At 42.3% G+C, this 21,113-nt stretch overlaps 1 protein-coding gene across 14 annotated transcripts in view; it reads right to left on the bottom strand.

Annotated features, from left to right (window-relative positions):
* PUM1 (pumilio RNA binding family member 1) overlaps positions 1-21,113 on the bottom strand; it is a 78,491-nt gene that overhangs the window by 44,236 nt on the left and 13,142 nt on the right. For 9 of the 14 annotated variants that reach the window (XM_074894447.1, XM_074894449.1, XM_074894450.1 and 6 more), the window contains 3 exons: positions 14,632-14,700; positions 3,831-3,939; positions 962-1,140 (listed from right to left, as the gene is read on the bottom strand). In XM_074894447.1, coding sequence (XP_074750548.1) covers positions 962-1,140; positions 3,831-3,939; positions 14,632-14,700 — 357 coding nt within the window. Of the gene's footprint in view, positions 1-961; positions 1,141-3,830; positions 3,940-11,597; positions 11,622-14,631; positions 14,701-21,113 lie in introns of those variants that run through there. The other 5 variants (XM_074894448.1, XM_074894460.1, XM_074894455.1 and 2 more) reach the window with 3 other exon arrangements.

The raw sequence follows: 21,113 nt of genomic DNA, 5'->3' as shown, positions 1-21,113 counted from the left end.
TGCCAATTGTAAACACAAATTTGGAGCCCAATTCTCACCCACGCAATGTGATAGTCACCAGTGAGACCCTTCGTTTCAGAACCAGCATCCTGACTATCAATGCTGCAGAGCACACACCGCTCTATCCCCCAATTCGGATGATAAATTGGCTCCTTCCACTGATTGTTCATTTCTCAAAAATCATCTTTCTTAGGCTCAGGGTTCAACAAGGTTATCAGGTGCCCACTAATGAGGGACAAAAATAAGAGGATGGATGAAGGAAACCACAAATCAGCTCCCTGAAGAAATGAGCACAGCAGTCTCACAGTAACAAACCTACTCTGCTTTTATGTTTTTCAACAATTCCTGATCTAGCACTTGGCCTAGGAGGTAGAGCTGAGATGCAGCCCCTTTTTCCCCACTACAGGGATGGGGCTTGATTATGCCTCTCTCACCACATCCTTAGATTCGAGGCAGCAGCAACTGTGCTCCCTTCCCCACCCCACGAAGCACAGTGACTAATGCCATTTCTCCATAGGAAACGATATGCCCTTGAAAGCATTCCCCAGCTGGAGTGGCTTTTGTAGCTACATTACGTTTCTAGCATCATTACATGGAGCTTTTTGTTCTTAGCCAGCAACGAAGCAGCCACACGCTCATTCGAAAACCACAGGTAGATTTGCATACTTTTCCAACGACAAGCTTAGATGGGGTGTTACTGCCGGTGTGCTTATCCGAAGAACCAGGGAATGTCAGCAACCTTCACATCCTTTACACCCATCTCCCATACTGCATCCCCTAAGTCAAGAACAACAGTTAAACTGCTAGCCTACCCATTTTAAGATAGCTAGCTAAACTAAGAGCAAATAAAAGAAAGAAGAAACATCTGCCTTTACAAATGGATTAACAAACAAACAAACCAAGCAGCAAATGGAGAAAGTAACATAATGGGAACTCAAATGTCAGAATCAGGCACACTTACAAATCCTCCTTTCCTTAGGCAGGAATCTCCAGGAGATGAGCTCAACACATACTCCACCATGCTAACTCCAAGTCCTCCACTCTCTGACCGTGGTGAAAGCACTGAGTTGACTTCACTATTCACATGAAACCCCTGACCAGGTCTTCTCTGAACCATAATTGGTTGGGAAACAGAGTGATCTGGAACAAAAACATGTGTAATTCTTACAAGTAGATCCAGCTATTCAAAGGAGGCAAGTCATTAAATACGTACTCTCTAGGGTCTTAATTGTACTAAGAAGTGCCAACTTTTTCACTCTGATGTCTATCAGAAAAAGCAGGATGGCTTTCTCATTTTTTAAATACTAGAACCTGTAAACCTACAAGCGATGACTACATTTAAAGTCTAAAATCATGAAATTTCAGGAATTTAAGTCTCTAAGTAAAGGTTACAATTAAAAAAACAAAGTTCTAATTTTTAGTTTTAGTAAAACTCTTGCATTAATACAGTGAAAAAACAATCAGTCTTGCTTTGTCATTTAAAACATTCTCCTACCGTTACACCAGCCTACATCTGTTTCCTTGGTCATATGAACTGTCATATTCATGTCATGATCAGAGCTTCTCTTAGCTGCTATTTCCTCAAGAAAAAGTTTATGAGAACTTAACTTCTTCTTCCTCATCTCCTGTCCTTCAGCATCAGCCCCATCCCTTTACGATCCCAGCAGCGTGAGGGTTTGAGATCCAACCAGAACAGACTAAGGATAGATGTCTCCAAGTCCTTGTGAGCTTTGCAAAAATCGCTGGCTGGGCAGGAGAAAGTGACCCTACAGCCCCAACGAGGGAAGGGAACAAGTTCTCTGCTCCTGGCTGCTCAGACTGGCAATAGTCAGTGAGTCAAAAATAATAGGCAGCAGATACAGTAGTTGCCAGGGGATGGTGGAAGGCACATGCAATGATATCGATACTGCAGCTTCCTTATAAAGCAGGCATAAGCTGTCAAGAGAAGTAATTCTATTCTATCATTGCTCCTGGCTACACTTTCCTGCCTTTTGCCTCAAGCCAGCACGAGCACCTGTGTGGCTGAAGTGAAGCGGGCTGGGGAGACTTTTTAGGGATAAAGCTAAGAAAAGAGAAAAGCTAGTTTTAACTCTGATCAATTCCCCAGCAGGTTTCATTGCACTGCTGTATAACTACTTGTACCGCCAGGAGGGGAAGAAGGGAGTGGGCTGCATCAGACAGGATTGCTTCTTTTAGCGGTACTGGCTTTAAATGCTTTAAAACTACAACTTCAAGGTAGAGTAATGAAGAACGAAAGCCATATGGGAGGACCGCAGTGCATACTGTGGACACAGACAGAAAGGAAAATGGATGGAGCGAAGGGCATCTTACAGAAAACCAGGCTTCATTAGTTCCACTGTTCACGGAACAAACTAGTCTTCTGGCCAAGGACACTTCCACACCCCACCTCCAAGTTGTGCTCCTTGCTCTGGGGCAGTGACCTTGAACAACTGCCTAGACCATGGCTGTTCTCTTCATCTTAGATGAGCAAAAGGGGAAACTATGACTTCCCTGACTCAGACACCAGTGCAGGCCATGGCTCAGGAATAAAGGCTGTAAGGTGCACAGGATTAATTGAGAATAAACAAAGGAAGAGATGAGACAAAGGGCTTTGACTCATGGAGATCTGTGATCAGCCAGCGTAGGAGGTTACCTCCCCCAGATGTCTAACCCTGCCTGTCTGGTGGATGTAACCAGCCCAACAACAGAGGCAGCAAAGGAGAAAGTCTCCTTCTCAGCTGTTGCTGTTCAGAGTCTGGCTCAGCCCTTTAATCCACCCTCAACTTCAGTTTTTATTAATACAGGCACAAACTGTTGTTGAAGACTGGATGCAGTAGCTGCCACGGAGATCCACTGCGGACAGGCAAGTCAGACAGCTGGAGGCAGCAGCTCCCCAACATGTCCCCAGCCCAGCCAGACTGCAAGATTCAGCCAAGCAGATTTTGAGAAGCTTTATCCCCTTTTCACAGCCATTTTGAAATTTAAATAATTAAAAAATGCCCTTATCACTATCCCAATACCTTCACCCTAAAAATAGATATTTTCAGCAGGAAAAAAACCACACACAACAGTGAAGTTGCTCTCAATCACATCTCCCCTGGAGCTGTAGTTCTGTGCAGTTGTTTGGAAACTGCACGAGATACTCAGCAGTGTTTAAGGAGCATATTCATTACATAGAGAAAGCACAGAAAATAAAAAGTAAAAGGTTAGCATTTCAAATTCAGCACATGCATGTGATTTTTTTACCATTTAACTAAAACCAACCTGATCAGTCTCCCCTTAAATTCAAAATAAGGGACAATCTCCCATCCAAGAGCAAAATTCTTAGCAGGTAAACTTCAACACTTATTCAAAACATCGCTTCTTTTCTTTTTTAAACTGAACGTTGTCAGATTTTGGTTGGTTGGTTTAGTATTTTAAAAATTGTGGGGGTTTTTGTTTTGTTTGGGGTTTTTTGTTCGCTCTTTTTTTTTTAACTAATCTTGTTCTTTAATATCTTTGTTCAGACTTACAAGTAATTCATCCAAAGGCAGAAAATACATCAGAAAGTTTAAACTGAGATTTTAATGGCAATCTAAAATTTTTAAGCAGATAAACATGAGGATACAGACGTTCACATTAGACAATCTTTTGTAACTATGGATATCTTTTAACTCTATCACAAAGCAATGTGGGTTTTTCTATTAGTTTTCTATTATGTAAAACAGATGATTTAAAAAAAAAAAAATCTTTTAAAAGCTGTGTCATCCAGACTGGCCAGCAATTCTGAGTAGACGAGTTACACATTTCTGTATTCAACCCCGACTAAATTAAGTAAATAATTGAGCTACCTGATGTTCCCCAAGCACTGTCTCTCCACTGATCTCCCAGAAATATCCCTTTTGGTCCATCTTTGCTGGAATCATCAGATTCCCAAAACTTTTTACCCGGCAACAGCTGCTGCAATTAAAAAAAAAAAAAACAAAGCATGATTAAAATAAGTATAAAATGCAAACATAAACCATAAGCGTCTCCCTTCTAAACATGAATCAATCATTAAACACAAACTGATACATGCTTTATAATCAAAATATTTATATACTCCTAGGGTGAAAGCCATACAGCAACTGAGATAATGATTCAATCTCTGCAATCCTCTTACATTCTTAAATGCTTTATGAATCCCACACATGTAAGCACACACATACAATTTACATTCCCCAGCCTCTCAGCAGGAGAGCTGCTTGCAAGAAAAATATTATCAGAAAAAGCTGTTCTGATCAGAACATTGTCATGACTTCCACCTGAGCTGTGAGGATACCTCTAAAACTACCCAGCATTTCCAGCACAAATTCCTGCCTTCAAATAGTGTGGTTCTGATGCTGGCAGTGACAGAATAGCTCAAGAGGTGCCAAGAGTTCTCACTTCTCACTTCTTTAATGACTGCTGAGGACTCCCCATGCTATGAAGGTTATTTGTAAACACTAATAAGAGTGAACAGTTCTGGGCCACTGCACCTGCCACGCACGTATTGTTCCTATCGAATAAAAAGAAAAAAGGTTATACACTTACTGAGAATGAGACAGAAAGTCGTCCTTGGCTTGAATGAATCCAAGGAAGATTGTCCTCAAGTTCAGAAGATGGCAGAAAGAACAATGTGCCCTATTTAGCAGATGTATTTTGAAAATACCAGCTTCACTGAGGAAACACCTGCTGTGTGGCATCTACATATGGCGAGGGGAATTTCAAGCCCTGCTTAAGTGCCTTAGATGTCAAGCATACAATCTTCAAATTAAATCTTCTGGCTGAATGAGATGTATGCAATTCAGACAGGAAACAACAGTACATTCATAGCAAATTAACAAAATAAATGAGCCTTGCCTGCTGAAGTTGGAATAAAACTAAAGGAACTGGAAGATTAACAAGTACTTGCATCTGTTTGAAATTACCACAGAACAAACACGAATCATCAGATTAATCGATGTCTCCTATACACAAGAAGTGTTGATAACTCCATCAGACAACGTGCAAATTTAAGGCTACAGCGTAACAAAGTAAATAGGCTGCTGGATGAAGATGAAGCAAGCATAAATGATTTAAGAGCTCCCAGCTTGCAGTGTGCTCTGGTTTAAGACAGACAATCAGAAAAGTTGTGCTCATCAATTACTTTTTAACTTAAAGAAGATCTGTTTACTCAGAAATGTATCATGAAGCAGGTCTGTACATATGAGATTAAACCCAAGGTTCAGATGTGGGTAACAGATTACACAGAAGACAGGTATTATAATGAAAGCAACATCAATTCTACCCCACGCTTGAAAAGCAGAATTCCTTCCAAATTCTAAAAAAACCCCAACCAAACAAAACACAAAAAAACCAAAAACCAAAAACCCACCACAGATAAGACACCAATTACATTCAGCTAGTTAACTAACACTCAAAGTTGCTCTTGACTAAAAGTAATCCTGCTTTTGCACCAAGATCTGTAGAGAATAAGATCAGCCATGACTTAAACACAGCAGCCGACTACCCGGGAAAATAAATAAATAAATGCAATCCCTTTGGAAAAAAAGCTTGTACAGGCACAAGATGGAGGGCGGGCATGGCGACTGAGCAGACCTCGGAGCAGAAGCACTGCTGCTTCAGGGGCTCTCAGACAAACCTCAAGCTGTACACAGACGTGCAAGTTTTACAGCCACAGAAACACGCTCGCAGCTCCTCAGCCCGCTGCAAACCCCAAGCAAGAGCTGGCGCAGGGGCATTTTCCAGCTGCACTGAAACTTTTACGCATATACGTGAATATTGTCTATACAAGCACACAGGAATGTAAAAACAAAGCAATCCTCACCTACAGAGGTTGAGTCAACATCTCAAACTAACACATAACAGGTCAAATTTAGTGCCAGTAACACTCCTCTTGTGCCAGGCACACCAGGAGCTCCACTGCTGAACCAGCTGAGATCCTCCTACGAGGCTGAAGGCACTGCATGTGTGCGTGTGTGCTGTTTGCTGCCACAGTGCTAAAGAAAACTTATTTACAGATGAATGTTGCTCAAGTAAACCGCAGTTTTTCTTTTACTGAATGTACTTGTGTAACTTACTTCCCCACCCTAATGACCTCTTCCAACTCGCGATAGCCTTCCTCCTACTAATTCAAAAGCAAAAATCTTCAGATTAGTTTTCAAACGAAGGCTGAGATGAGCTCATTCACCTTCTGTGCCCAAGCACACTGCAGCGTACTCCAAAGTCCTTCAAAGGTACGTGCACTTCAACCCTACCTGGACATACGGACTGCAGCACCTGGGCTGTCGCTAGGGCCGGTGAAAGAGCTGTACAAAAAGTGTCAGGGACACACAGGACTTGAACCCGCTCTGCTTCGCAGTATTCATTACAGGTGCAGAGTCTAGAATCACAGAACGGTTTGGGTTGGAAGGGACCTTCAAAATCATCTAATCCACGCCCCCTGCAATGAGCATGGACACCTTTTCAGTATCTTTTAGGTTGCTCAAAGCTCCACCCAACACTTCCAGTGATGAGGCATCCACAAAAATTACCAGAGGGATGGAACACCTCTCCTAGAAAGAAAAGCTGATAGAGTTGAGGGTGTCCAGCCTGGAGAAGAGAAGGCTCCAGGGAGACCTTAGAGCGGCCTCCCAGCACTTAAAGGGGCTACAGGAAAGGGGGGAGGGACTCCATCAGGGAGTATAGGGATAGGATGAGGGGTAATTGTTTTAAACTAAAAGAGGGGAGATTCAGACTAGATTTAAGGAAGAAATTTTTTATGATGACGGTGGTGAGACACTGGCACAGGCTGCCCAGAGAGGTGGTAGATGCCCCATCCCTGGAGACATTCACGGCCAGGTTGGACGGGGCTCTGAGCAACCTGATCCAGTTGAAGATGTCCCTGCCCATGGCCGGGGAGTTGGACCAGGTGAGCTTTAAAGGTCCCTTCCAGCCCAAACCATTTTATCATTCTGTGATCCATGATTTCTCTGGGCAACCTGTTCCAGTGTCTCACCACCCTCACTGTAAAGAATTTCTTCCTTCTGTCCAAGAAGTGTCTCCTTCCTTTCCCTACAGTCAAATACTTGTTCAAAACACTGGCTTTGAGTATCAGAACTTTTCAGCACAGATACACTGAACTTGTGTTTTCCCCAGTTCCTTCAATATTTGGCATACCATCCATGCTTACAAACTCGGAATCTTGTACACAGTCTGTCCAAGCAAGACCATTTAATTGCCCATTTTCTCTACAAGGCATCCCATTCTAGTGTCAATCTTTTCCAGCAAAAATTCATTTCCACCCAAACCTATCAGAAAGGTTAAAATTCGAAGTAAGAAGGCATTTTAATCCAAGTGCTAAGCTTCCTCTGGGTTTTTATTGTCTTCTTCCTACTGAGAGGACAGGACTCAACTTGCTCTTTTAACTCTCAACCACGGAGTAGAAAACACAGTGTTTTCCCCAGCTGCTCCTTCTCTGCAACCAGGAGAAAAAAACATCACGAGATACGGGCAAGTCACTCACTTTTTAGAAACGTGTTGGTGACTTTAGGATTTATCACTGCATCGTAAACACAGCATAGGACTGCTCATGATTCTCTCAGCTAAAGGATAAAAGGAGAGAAACTTGCACCACACTCCCCTTTTATGTAATCCAAAAATAACTCAGGACAACTGTAAGGACAAGCGACTCCCATCAGCAAAACTCACTCCAAAACACACAGACTAACCTGTTCTTCCATCTGCACTGTGGGGTGATGTTAAGGAGGTGAAAGCCAAGTCAGTGCTCTCTAGTATTTATAGGATAAACATACATCAGGTGTGTTACAATTTTTTCAAGCTTCTGTCATTCCCATATTTCTTAAAATGTAGCTTTTTCACTCCTGTGGCTGCCACCCCACCAAAAATAGCTACTCTCCTTCTCATTCCATTTCAAGGAATTTTGAAGAAGAAAGCGATACGGACCGATTAAACAAAATTTTAGCTGCAACTAAACACTTCTCATTTCCTTTGACAATACCTTACAGTGCAGAAGGACACAATCTGTTCTGCAGTCACACCTCTAATAAAGGATGAGAAGGGGCACAGGCTTGCAGAAAGGAGATGGGAAAGGATGAGCAGAATATTTTCTTTTCAAGGAATGAGCAATCTCTAGTTTACAAGAAAATTAAACTACTTTCATAAGCTCCTGAGTTACAAGAGGTACAAGAAAGCGACAGTGAATTCTAAATTTATGAAATTTATTTCTACTTTAAGGTAAAAGGCAAAATGAAACTTAAGCAAAAAATCAAGTATAATGCAAACCTAAGAGAAAATCTGCATCTGTAAACCAGCACAGAAAAGGGCAACAGGGAGCCCAGCAACTGTCTGGTAAGTACAGTCACAGCAATAGGTAATCTCAGCAGTTTTAAAGCAGTCTTAAAGTCTGAAGCAAACACCTGTAAAGGCTCAGTAATTATTCCTCCTGAGGAAGTCTGCTAGAGGTAACTCAGTTCAACCTTCTTCCTGGTTTAATGCTTTGACATACTCACTTTCTTCTGCAATATAAACAGTGGCAATAAAATGAGATTTTTCATTTCCACCATTTTAACATTTACAACACATTTCCAGACCAGCAGCTCCAGCAGAATTCATCAGAGTAAGGCCATGCTTCAGCAATACTTTGTCTTCAGCAGCAACACCAGGCAAAGATATTTCTGCCCACATGTGCCCCTCAAGTCCCCTCTTTAGAAAGAGCAATCTTTTGCAGGTCCATGTTGCAAACTGGTCAGAGCCCCTGCAAAGAGCAGCCTGCCAAACTGGCTGCTGAGAGGGCTCGAGATGGTATGGGGAGAAGTTTGCAACACACCCGCAAGCACCCCCCTGGCTGCTGTAAGAACAAGAATACCTTAAACCAGTATTGCCAACACAGGCGTGCTGCGGCTCATGAAACCCTTTCAAATCTCAATTATAACAAAATTACACACTAAAGATGTGGAAAGGGACATCCACAGACATGAGGCACCAGGTTCAGACCCACCTGGTATATAGCCACATAAACCAGGAGTACACTCCTAGCTGAGAGAAGGAAAACGAACCCTTCATAAGAATGTGTGTTTACGAGCCACAGCAACAAGCTGTGTGTGGAGTGGAATATACAGAGCAAGTTTTTATTTGTATTCTGGTTGCTCATTTAAATAAATATTTCAGTTTTCCTGATCATACAAACTGGGTGACTACCACAAAAGGTAGCAAGACCATCTCCTCTGGCTGGAGGGTGACTTGAGACTAATTTAGCCCCTTATTGTTTCAACTACCCTCTACCCCTTTCTTAAGTGTGAAAACACATCCACTTACCAACAAGATCCTGAAGAACTGCACCCAGCCACCTTCTCACAGTTTACAGTGAATCACAGACAAGGATTAGAAAAAAAAAAAAAAAAAATCTATCTCATGCATACACCCCCTTACTGCACAAACAACTACAACTCTATCCCCTACAGTTTAATCTTTTCCCCCAGAAGCATAAAGTTTCCAACCAGAAGCTCTGTACCATAAGCAGAATATAAATGTTTATTTTACATACTGATTCTGGAATTATTTACAGATTTGGGGGGGGGGGGGGCGGACACAACGAAAAAACAATATTAACAATGGCAATGGGGGTCCTTGTTCTGTCAAGCACTGCTCCAATCAAATCTAGAAGTTTAGCAAGCGGTAATCATCAGTACTGAATTATGCAACGGGCTGCCAAGACAACAAATTTTTCCTCAGGGAAAGTTGTCAGTTGCAATGGGAAAAAAAATATATTTTAAGTGAGTATTAACCTGTTCTTCAGGTTGGAAATTAGAAAAGAATATGCAGCAGTTTAGAACTAGACTAGCTTATTCGTTTCCCAGTTTTTATTAAAATTGACCCTATCTAGTATGAAAATAATCCTTTTAAGCCCTTTTAGAGAGAACTTACAGTTAGGCCAATATTAATTTAGCAGAGTAGGGAGGAGAGGAGAGGACAACTTCCACATCAACAAAAGCAATTCTACAACCAACAAGTGCAGAGCCTGTGCATATAGATCCCACTGAGATGGGATTACAAATTAGACAAATTAAGTAAACTGATCCCCTTCAGACAAGGCAAATATTGAGATAAAAGAAGCCATCTGTGCAGTTGGAGAACTCAGTTTATCTGCAGCAACAGGTAGGAAAAGGCAGAGCATGTATTTACAAGTCACATTTGGGCAGCACTGCAGGTTTACAAACACTAAGATGTTATCTACCTTAAAAAAATGTTACCATCTAAAAAACAAACAAGCTAGGGAGGCTGAGCACACGCCAAGCAATCCGAGCCGGACTGCCACCAGCAGCTGTACAGCTTTTGCTCTCCTGCCCCAAAGAGCAGGCAGCTTTCTGCCAGCTCAGGGAGTTAAACTGGCTCACAGGAGGGTCTGATAGCACAAAAAAAGGGGCAGGATCATCATACGATTGGGAATATAGTGGGGAAGGTTTTTAAAAAAAAAAAAAAAAAAAAAATCATCTCCAGCAGTCTGCCTGCATTTCAGTGCCCCCGCAGCCGTCCCCTGGTGTGTCCTGCTCAGGGGCTGCCCTGAGCCGCCCGGACGTGCCAGCATAGCTGCTGCAGCACCATCCCGCTTCACAAACACGGCTTCGATCCTCCCATTTCTAAGGCTGCTAGCACTAGATAAATCGAAGGGAAAAAAACCCCAAACAACTGAGCAGAAACATTAGTCAAAACCATCAATACTCCCAGCCCAGCTGCCAATGAATCATGAATTTATGAGAACACAGTAAAGGCATCATGAGCAGGGAAAGCAGAGTCACGTGGGGGTTTTTTTTAGGGTTGTGTTTTTTTTCTCCTCCTTGTTTTTTGTTTGTTTGGTTTTTTTTAAACCAGATACAAGAATGTCTAGGCCCAGTGTCGCAACCACTTTGCTTAAAAAGGTCACTGGAGAGGCAGGGGCTTGTCTAGGACCTGACCAACTGCATCAAGGGCACATAAACCCGGACATGGTGAACCACCTATTACTTTGATGTTCAAGAGCTCTGCTACAAGGAACAATGGGGGTTGTAGGAATTTCACTGTTTGGCCAGAGCCAGACCTACGCTAGACTCTAGCACTAAAACCTGCAGGGGATAGCAGCAGAGAGCAATAATTAAATGCTTGTCAGATAAAGTGGAAAATATTTGTTAGCAGTGTTTCTTTTCAAGTGAGATTCACTGTTACCCCCAATATTGATATTTCACAATTTTTGGTCCAACTCCTTCCATTTTTGAAGTTAAGTACCTACCAGTGGCCTAATGTCTTTCTGTTCCCACCCTCCTACCCACCCTCCTGGATTAAGTTACAGCTAGCTACTCACCCAGCTGCTCTTTTATTCTAGACACAGGCTTATCACACAGCATAACCTACTACCAAATCAAGAACGCTGCTGCAGTTCAAAACGCACGTAACGCACTGATGACAAACACCACCTTGCAGTCTCCCCGCACTGTCCACTACCCTGAAAAAGACACTGCACGAATATTCAAAATTGCAAAGCTACAGATAAAAAGAGATTTAAGTGAAGAAAAGCACATAGCCAGCTCCTCTGTCTTGAAGGCCAGAAAAGAAAGAGAACTTACATAGCTCATGTTAAGCCTTAGGTAAGTACCACTGCGTTGTGATCAAAGACCTTCGCTGCCAGCTCCAGCAGCTTGGACACACGTCCTGGCCTATGTGCTAAAGCAGCAAGACTGACCAGCCCCTCCGTGTCACTCCTGAAGCACCATTCTCTTTCTTCACCAGTTGCTATACACAATTGCTTTTTATTACTTTCCAGTTTCAACATCTGCTGAGAAGGGGAGTTTGACACAAAACCAGTGAAGATTTCACTAGGGTTATGTGGCTTGTAGTAAGGCTCCAAGATTACTTCCTTTGTTACAGCTAACAACCTGGACAAAGTGCTAAAAAAAGAAAAAAAAAAAAAAGGGTATCTGTTCTCCTCCTTTTTTTAGAAGGCTACTTGCAACATTATTGACCATGTTCACTATTAATGGTCCCAATCTTTTTCATTTTAGAGCAGGGCAAAAGGGATTTCTGCGGCTCTTCTTTTCTATCTCACACTTGAGAAAGTATTGCACTTCCACTGATGAAAGTTGTGGGGTTTTTAAACTATTCTTAATTTCCCCAGATTAGGATATCTGTTCACCAAATATTATCTATCCTGCCATCAAAAGGCAGATAAGGGATTTAATTGTTTGACAGTGCCCTTTTGAAAAAAGCTCTGATGTCTTCAGAGGCACAAACTCCTTAAATCACTAAAATTATTATGAAGTTGCTTATTAAGAAGCAAGAAAACAGGAAGATAAAAAGATACACTAAATGTATAAACACTCTTTTCCTATCTTTCTCCTCCAGGTTTTTCACTATCAACCGTAAGTATGATATTATTGACACTTCCTGCAGGTAAGGCTCAGAAGACACAAGATGAAGAAATACAAATCAAATTCTCTCTTTTCCTTGTTTATTTCAGACTTAATTTTTCTTAGTACACCGACTTTCTCCATGAGTTTCCTTCACATTCCAGGAGCAGGAGGAGGGGAGGAAACTATCAGTGCCTCGCTAAGGCATCTAAACAACAGATAGGGCACGCTGCGCAAAATCAAAGTCTGTAGTTGCAGAACATGGTCTTGAAAGCCAATACGCATATCCTGTGGGGATCTCAGTTTACATAGTTCCTTAAATCAGCCAGCTGGATCTATGTTGAAATACCTTGGGGAAACACAGAGAAAATTCAATAGATAAAGATAGGAAACTGTGGGACTGAGGGAGAAAAACCCCAAGAGAAACAAGAAATAGTGTCTTAAAGAGAGAGGTGAAATGTCACCTTTCCTGGAAAAACATGCACGTTCCAGTGTGTGGAAAAGCCCAGTGACAAAAGGATGCCAGCTCCAAAACTTTCTGCATCACAGTTACAAGAAGGGGGGAAAAACAAAAAAAAAAAAAAAAGAAAAAAAAGAAAAAAAAAGAAAAAAAAAAAGGTGAGTCATCATTGAAAGGCAAACCTCATATCTTTAAAAAAAAAAAAAAAAACAAGCCCAAATTCACTTCTCAAGAAACTGTTAAATAAACCGAGTTGGTAAAAATCAGCACATTTAGGAATGCCTTCAGGCCTTTAAGCTAACATGACCTAATGCCACTTAAGTACAAAGCAAGTGCTGTACTTACTCTTAACGGGCTTTCAAAGAGCCTGTAGCTCTAGATCTCAAAATGAACGTCTTGCCCAAGTGAGGTGTTAAAAAAAATAATATTCACAGAACATTCACACCCCCATCATTCCACTGGCATGCTTCATATGGAGGCACATCAGCTGTTTTCCAGCAGCTTTAGACGGATTTTTAATGTCATGTTTTCTCCTTTGTAAATCATTTTCATCTACTCTTAGTCAATAATCTCAATGTAGGTTAATATAACCTAGAGAAACAGATTTCCCTATCAAGTACTGTCAAATTAAAATGCAACTCAGTATTACGATCTTCCAGAGAGAGAAGGAAGGAAGGAAGGAGAGAAGCTAAGCTGCAAGCACCATGAATTCCCTGGTCTTTCACTCGAGAGACAGCACCTTCTTATGAATCTCACCATGCAATAGTCCTGGTTTGTCGTTTTCTCCAAAACAGTAATTTTTGAGTTCTAGGGATTTCTTTTTTAATTTTTAGCCTGGCTCATAAACTAGGTAACAGAGACAGAATGGACTAAACGTGGAGAAAATACACTAGTCTGAACTTGACGGACAGGAACGCAAAAAGAAAGGCTCTCTAAGACAACAGCCCTGTCTCAGGCTGACCTGCCGTATGTTAATATCTTCCACAAGACATGATTTTCTCATCCCTGTTCTTCCACAAGCCTCTAAACGGACTGACTATAAAGGAAAAGGGAATGAGGCAAGGAAAAGAAGCGTCTACATCCAACTTTCAGGAACCTAACACGGTCAACTACAGTAACTTGCTATGCTTTCAGGTCCCCCTAAAACTAGGTAAATTCTCTCTTTTCAAAGAAAACCAATGGCCATGTCCCCCAAATCAGTCACCTCCTCACTGCGCTGCGAGATTAAAATAACTCCCACTGGGTTTCTACAAAGTTAGAACTAAAGGGCCCATTATCTGACAACTCCCTGCTCAGCAGTCCTTTGACCTGTCCGAAGCACTTATCACTTCGGCAGCCCTTGATTACGTTGCCCAGCTACTTTAAATGTTAAACACAGTCCTGGGCTCTATGACAAGAGCCAAAAGGTGGCCAGGAGTGGAAACAGGGCAGCAGACAAACAACTAAACCCACAATATTATGGGGTCTGAGATCACTGGATCCCAAAATAAACATGCTACAAGTATTGTAACACTTGTCACAAGACAGATTTCTAACTGTTCTTTTACAACCACCATTTTACTGTTTGATGATACAACAGGTGGAGGGGCTTAGCTGTTCCTCCTACTAAGATGTATTCCAGCCTGACAGGTTTTTATTTTGTTAAAGCGCGCACACACACACACACACAAGCTTCACAGTCATAATGGACAACTCTCAAGTTCAGAATCATGCCAGCAGCCTCAAAAACTGTTATTTATTTTCCTCCTCCCCCCAAAATACACAGATTTTTTTTTCTATAGGCCTTTCACTTACCTCTCCCATAGCCCGTCCTTCCAGAGCAAGCGCTTGAAAATCATGATTCAGTTCATCCATGGAACGCACCTATTTATAGATGGGTAAGAAAAATACATGAGGAAATGCTTGGTGGGTTGTTTTTTTTTATGATAATCACAGTTTATAGCAATTTTTCTGATACAGACTGAGAGCTACATTCCATATTACAGCATATAACAAGGTTATTGAGCTCCAGATGATGACTTACCTTTAAGACTCCCAGAAGCTACAACATTTATAGTGTTAGATTTATACACACACAAAAAAAAGGAAAAACCAGCAATTGCTTTTAAGACACACGAAGTCTAACACAGCTGCCTTTGCTAAGTGTATTGCAAAGACTAATATTTCACAGTAAGTTGCATGATTTCAGGTGAGGGAGCAAGCGAGTCAGCATCATTTCCTTTCAGGTGAAAATCAAGTAGACCTCTTGTATCAAATAGGCAGATTTATATTCAAGTTACATTGATATGAAAGCGAAAAACACAACGGTAGAAACAAAAAGCAAATTAAATTAAATAACGCCATTTGAAATGGGGGGCAGGGGACAAGGAAAGGAGAGCAAGCAGTGCCTTAAGAGCAGTTGCCTATTTTATTGTACCCACAACAATGTCTCAAAGTGAAAATCCAGAAGCACAAACTAGGGTGCAAAACACCTTAAATAAACCCCTGATGGGGTACGGCCTTTTCCTCATTCCCGAGAGGTCGCCAGCGTGTGGACAGCAGCCACACAGCTCCGTGGCTATGCCGGGAGCCCCAAGACTTGCCAGCGAAGGCAAGGTGCGCAAGGGAGAGGCAACAGTGCAGCACAGCCCTTCCAGATTCACACAGGGCAGAGCTCAGGCGCAGCAGGAGAAAGGGGACAAGCCCTAGGAGGTGGCACTGGCCTTGTTCACCTGGAGGACCTGTAGCTATACATTTACTTGGGGAGTTGTGCCGTTCTCCACTTCTGCTTTGGATCAGGACTTGATTAAAATTGATTCAATCAGAACATTAAAAAAGCAGCAATTTAAAACTGTTAGCTAAGTCAGATATGTTGGAAATGCAAGAAAACACTTCTGATTTTCATGCCCAAATCTCATCTAGGCAAGTCCTTACAGTTGCAGCCATTAAGCACACATGCAGAAGCAAAGGAAAAAAAAAACACAAACAACTATGGACTTGAGGACAAAGCACAGAAGTTCAACCACGTGCTAGGATTCAGACTAAATGATTGCCCTCCTCAGATAACATACCTGTATCAAAGCAACGCTTATTATAACAGCCACGAACACTTACAATGGTACACAGGCAATACTACACACCTCCTACTCAATGTTTACATAATCCCTGCAACCCAACAGATCTGATACACCTTTCTGCTAGAGCTGGGGTAACAGTTTGTAAAACACTTATGAGTAATCCACACACTCTATCACTGAAGTTCTTCACGGGCTCTTTTTAATACGCAGTGTTGAGTTGTGTCGCCACTGAAGACACAGCAGGAGATTTGGATGCAGCCTCCTCTAAGGGAAGGAGCCAATAATACCAGGCGGGTGATTTATAGAACAAAAAAACCCCAAAAACTGGTTTAGATGCTAATGCACCACCCTGCCAGTGACCAGTGCTGTAAGCAGTTACACCATGTCCGCTGACCTTAACGCTGACTTCTAATACTCACGCCACTATTTCCAGCTGAACCAAGTCAAGACTTTGTTTTGATTATGCTTTATTTCTGTTTTAAGACAGGATTCAACAGACCTCATCCAAGACTATCAGATGTAGGGAAAGCACCACAGATAACCTCCAGGAGTCCCCTCCAGTCTGAATTCTTCTGCTATTCTGTAACAATACCACTTTGCAAAAGATTAGTAACATATTGTTAAACTATCTGATACATATTTCTGTAATTCGCAAATCCTCAATGGCCAGTCACTCGGAATCACAGTTTAAAAATAAGATATCCTCTTATTACTGTATCTCAGTTCAAAGTTATTTTCAGTTATGCCTCAGTCTTGCCACCTTCTGTGGTGACGCTTATCGCATCAACCATGAATGCACAGAGTGAAAACACCTTCCAGAAACTACAGCACCAGGCAACACCAAGGACTTTCCTTCACTGTTAACTCCATCACTGATCTGCTGCTAAGATATCTTGGTTGCCTCATGTGAGACACAAGTTGATAAGACCAAATTCTTCCATGAAGCATTTCAAGTTGAACTCATGGAAAGTGCTACAACACCCCCCCCCCCCCCCCCAGACATGCTAAGCTGCAAAGCTGAACAGTAGCAAATTATTATTTCTCTGAGACATGTGAGGAACAGAGAAGCTATCCAAACAGATTCAGTAGGTGATGTTCATTACTCTCACTGCTAAAGTGCTAAAGCAACGTCCCAGCAAACCACAGCAGCAGCCGTGATGGCACCGATCCAGGACTTGCAGTGCTGTGGAAAGTGCTAGTGGAGAAACAGAGGCTGCTTTAGTGCGTGGCCCCCACTTATCCAAAACAAATAAACTCCCAAAGGTGGATGTTGTGCTATGGGAACCTCAAAACAAAGCTGCAAGAAAGATATAATTATTACGTTCCTAGCATAAATCAAAAGGATATTAAGAGACATTTGTAGTTTGTTTTGGTCATATCCCAGCCCTAGCAACTGCCAAGCTGAGCTCCCCTCGCAGCTTCAGCTGCACTAACATCCCTGCGAAAGCCCCGCGCAGAACGTGCGGGCAGTTTCTGAACAAGAATACACTCTACCTCTCAGCCCCTCTCTCACCCTTCTTCACGGTACTTTGGCATGTTACATGGCCATCCTTGCTCCACCAAACATTTTTAAAAACACTAGAATCATGTATTTTATTTGTTCACCATTACATGCAAGAACGTTTTCACAGATGCCTTGTTCAAGCACTTGTCCTGAGTAGAAAACCGTGTTACCATCTTGTTAAACCAGTTACAGCAGTGCAAATATGTGATTTACATCCACGTCTGAAGCCGTGCTCCCATGCTGGCCTGAATTCTTGGTGGAGAAGCTAGAGCTGGTACAAATGTTAACAACGACATCAGCTCCAACACGGTCAATGCCTTCAATGCAAGTTCACGATCCTCCACCAGAAACCACAACATTTAGCAATTCCTGTTTCTCTAAGAGCTGCAGTCCAGTAAGCATACACAGATCTCCTCAGTGTTGACCCTCTGTCCGTTTCCAACATGGAGAAGCACGTTTGTCTTCAAGCGATGCCATGATAGTTGACTACGTCAGAGGTGACACAGAGACCAAGATAAGAATTGTAGTAAAGGGCAAAAAGCAGGATAAACACGAAAGCAAAGAGCACCCCAGTCATTTCATACCGGGTTGGTATAATTGCACACCGAACAGAGCACTATTATTTTCACTCCCCTCTTAAGGGTCTGAAGGAAGCTGTCCTTCAAACACACCTTAGATTGCAAACTGCCATCCTAACCTCCCCATGAAATGATACACAGGAGAAACGGCTGCCTCCATCTCCTTCCCAAACATACTTTACCCCACTCACTATCAAAAGCAGAAAAAAGTAATACTGGCTTCTTTATCTGCTATCAGATGGCAATGGAAGAAATTATTCATTACAGGTATTTAAGTCACACCCCTAATCACTTCTCTTTCATCAGTCCTAACAACTACGGACAAAAACATTTTCTAAATCAGTCTTTGTGCCTGACTTTCGGGTACTGTATGCTCAAACTGCATATAATCACCAATTTTGAGGCCCTTTCTCTCAGTCACATAGTTCCTTTATCGCCACTGATCACTGTATCTATTTGTTTGTAATATAGGTTAGCTTATTATTCAATTTTCAAAGATTGTACCCAAAAGGTCCTCTTCTCATTTCCCCACTTCTATGATATTAGATAGCAACACCTCTTCACCTCTTTTTCTTACACAGTATGCACAAATATCGCAGGGCTCCTTCATTTCCCTTTGAAAGAAGAACAAATAGCTTCAGAAAGAGCAGAACACAAAGCCAAAGTCATGAATTCCTACACCTTAGTATTCCAAAAGGCAGGCAACACTCTGAAACGGTAATGAAACGATATAGATGATCTGCCACCTCGTTGGGATCTATTCCTGTTAACTGTCACCCACCCGTAACGAACACAGACATGGAGAGCAGACTCACGATGGTATAAACACTAGAAACAAGGAGGTCCACAGAGAAGGAACTTCTTCACAGATGAGCACTAACATCAATGAGATTTGATTACCATAAAATCTGGTTCACCACTGAACCAGTTTTGAAAGAAATCCAGAAGACAATGCCAAGATGAATTGGCTGCACAAGGAAGCGATGCCCTGACATCTGGATACAACATGACAACCTGGTCCCTTGGAGGAAGAGGTGATCTCGAGAAACATCGGGAATCACACAGAGAGGTCAACTGTAGTCAAAATTGTTTCATAAGTGATACAACAAAACCTGACTCCTGCTCTCAGCCAGCAGCACCCCTCAGTCACGCCCCATTTCAGCCTCTTCCACCTCTGTGAACCAAAACGCAAAGTGCGCGTCCTCGCCAGCTCGCAAGAACAGACCTTCCCCCCTTCTTGACAAGGGTACTCTTTCCTTCTGATAAGGCAGAAAACCAGCAAGCTTGCTTTTGAAGCCTGCTTACCAAAATTAAGGCTCTGTACATCAGCAACTGAACGAGAGTTACAAAGCAATTTCATTGCACAAGAACATTCCTCCCCTTCACATTAAATGCTGAGTATGCACTCAGGAATTATATAAATCTCACTGAAATTAATGAGAATCTCATTCAAGAAGACTAATTTCCACGCACGCTAATATACGAATGTATGTCACTATGACACGCTCTAGCTTACAGCCACTTCACTGACTCTCATAAACAGTTTCCTGCCGGCAGGGTGGAAGCCCGTACCCCAGAGCGGATTCACCCAGCGCACTAACCAAAGCCACACCGAGAAACTGGAGTAAACCCACCGGATTGCTTCGCCTCACTGAGGCTGAAGTCAATTCAGTCTCTCAAAAGCCCTCTTAACCAATTTTCACCTTTGCTCTGAAAAACATGCGATAAAGCGAGAGACAGCTGTTACCCATTCACAGTCACTCTAGGTCAGAACTCCAAACCTTATTTTCAGTCTCCTGAATAAAAACCCTTGGCCTCATACATGCTGAGGCTACAGGGGCCTTTCCACATTAATAGCAGATACCCACCACCTATTTTAGAGAGAACAAGACAAAACACAGACTGCTTTCTGCTCTCACCTACTGCAGATTGCAACACAAACCAATTCCTCTCTAGGTCAATGGCCGCTTTCAAAACTCAACCTCCCACGCAGCAGAAGAGCTTCTCAGCAACTCTACCCTGAACATACTCACTGTGGATTTTACCAACCCCTCAAGCAGCACACAGCTAATTGATGTCAGGTAGCCATCTTACACGGGACAATTACACTTTTTTTTTTTTTTAAGTAAGATTAGAAGGCCTCACCACTGCAAAGTCCAATGACAGTAACTTAGAAGCAAATGCTTTCCTAGTCCCAAAGCTACACAGACACTCGTCCCTGTCTGTATCTAGAACACTTTTGAATTTATATAGCTATACCAGAACTGGAGAAACCAATATTCCGGGAGCTGAAGATGTTCTATGCGCTGGTACCATTTGGTACTGGACCAGCTGCTCGCCTACCACACCACAAACCCAGGCAAGACACTTTCCCCTGCCTCTGAGCCCCCCCAAGACACACTCCGTCACAGATACAGCCAGTATTTAGAAGTTTCAGAGGTTTTTTCTTACAGAAGAGCAAAGCAGACTCAGGAGATCATCCCAGGCATCACCTAAGACCCAAGGGTCTAAATCACCCACAAGAGAGGCTCAGAGTGGAGGGAACAACTTACAGACAGACACCAGGACCAAACCTCTCCTGTTACACCTCTAACAAACCACCCCAAAACAGGGTCTGATGTCCCCAGTGCTAAAAAGTTGCAAGGCAGCAAAGGATGAGCAGGGAAATCTGCAAAAGCACCAGCGTGCCCACAGAAAGAAGTAATAAACCCAAGCACCTGATCGGACACACTGCACTGCTGGTACTGAAAACTCCAGTTAATTTTAACCTAGCAAACAACAAGGCCCACAGGGCTAAATGGCACTTGTCAACAGGAATTCTGCAGTCAGTTAAATTAACAGGAGCTGGGGCTTCGAACTGTCCTTACGATTACTAAACAGGGATTTGAAGGACCTAACAAATTAACATGAGCAACACTGTATTTACCTTTCAGATTCCCAGTACCCTATTTTTTATTCTAGAATAATCCAAGGGTTTTTTCCCAAACCAATAGCTACCAAAGTAGCTGAATAGTAATTTTAAGTAAATATTAATGTCAACAATCAGTGTTAATACTGCACTTTATATTAAGCAAATATGGTTGCTAATATGACCTTTACATATAAATTCAAAGTGTAATACTGTATCACATTTCATGG

Source organism: Strix uralensis, chromosome 25 (assembly GCF_047716275.1).
Source record: "Strix uralensis isolate ZFMK-TIS-50842 chromosome 25, bStrUra1, whole genome shotgun sequence".
Lineage (NCBI taxonomy): Eukaryota > Metazoa > Chordata > Aves > Strigiformes > Strigidae > Strix > Strix uralensis.
The sequence above is the reverse complement of the archived record's forward strand: the minus strand, read 5'-3'. Positions and strand labels throughout refer to the sequence as shown.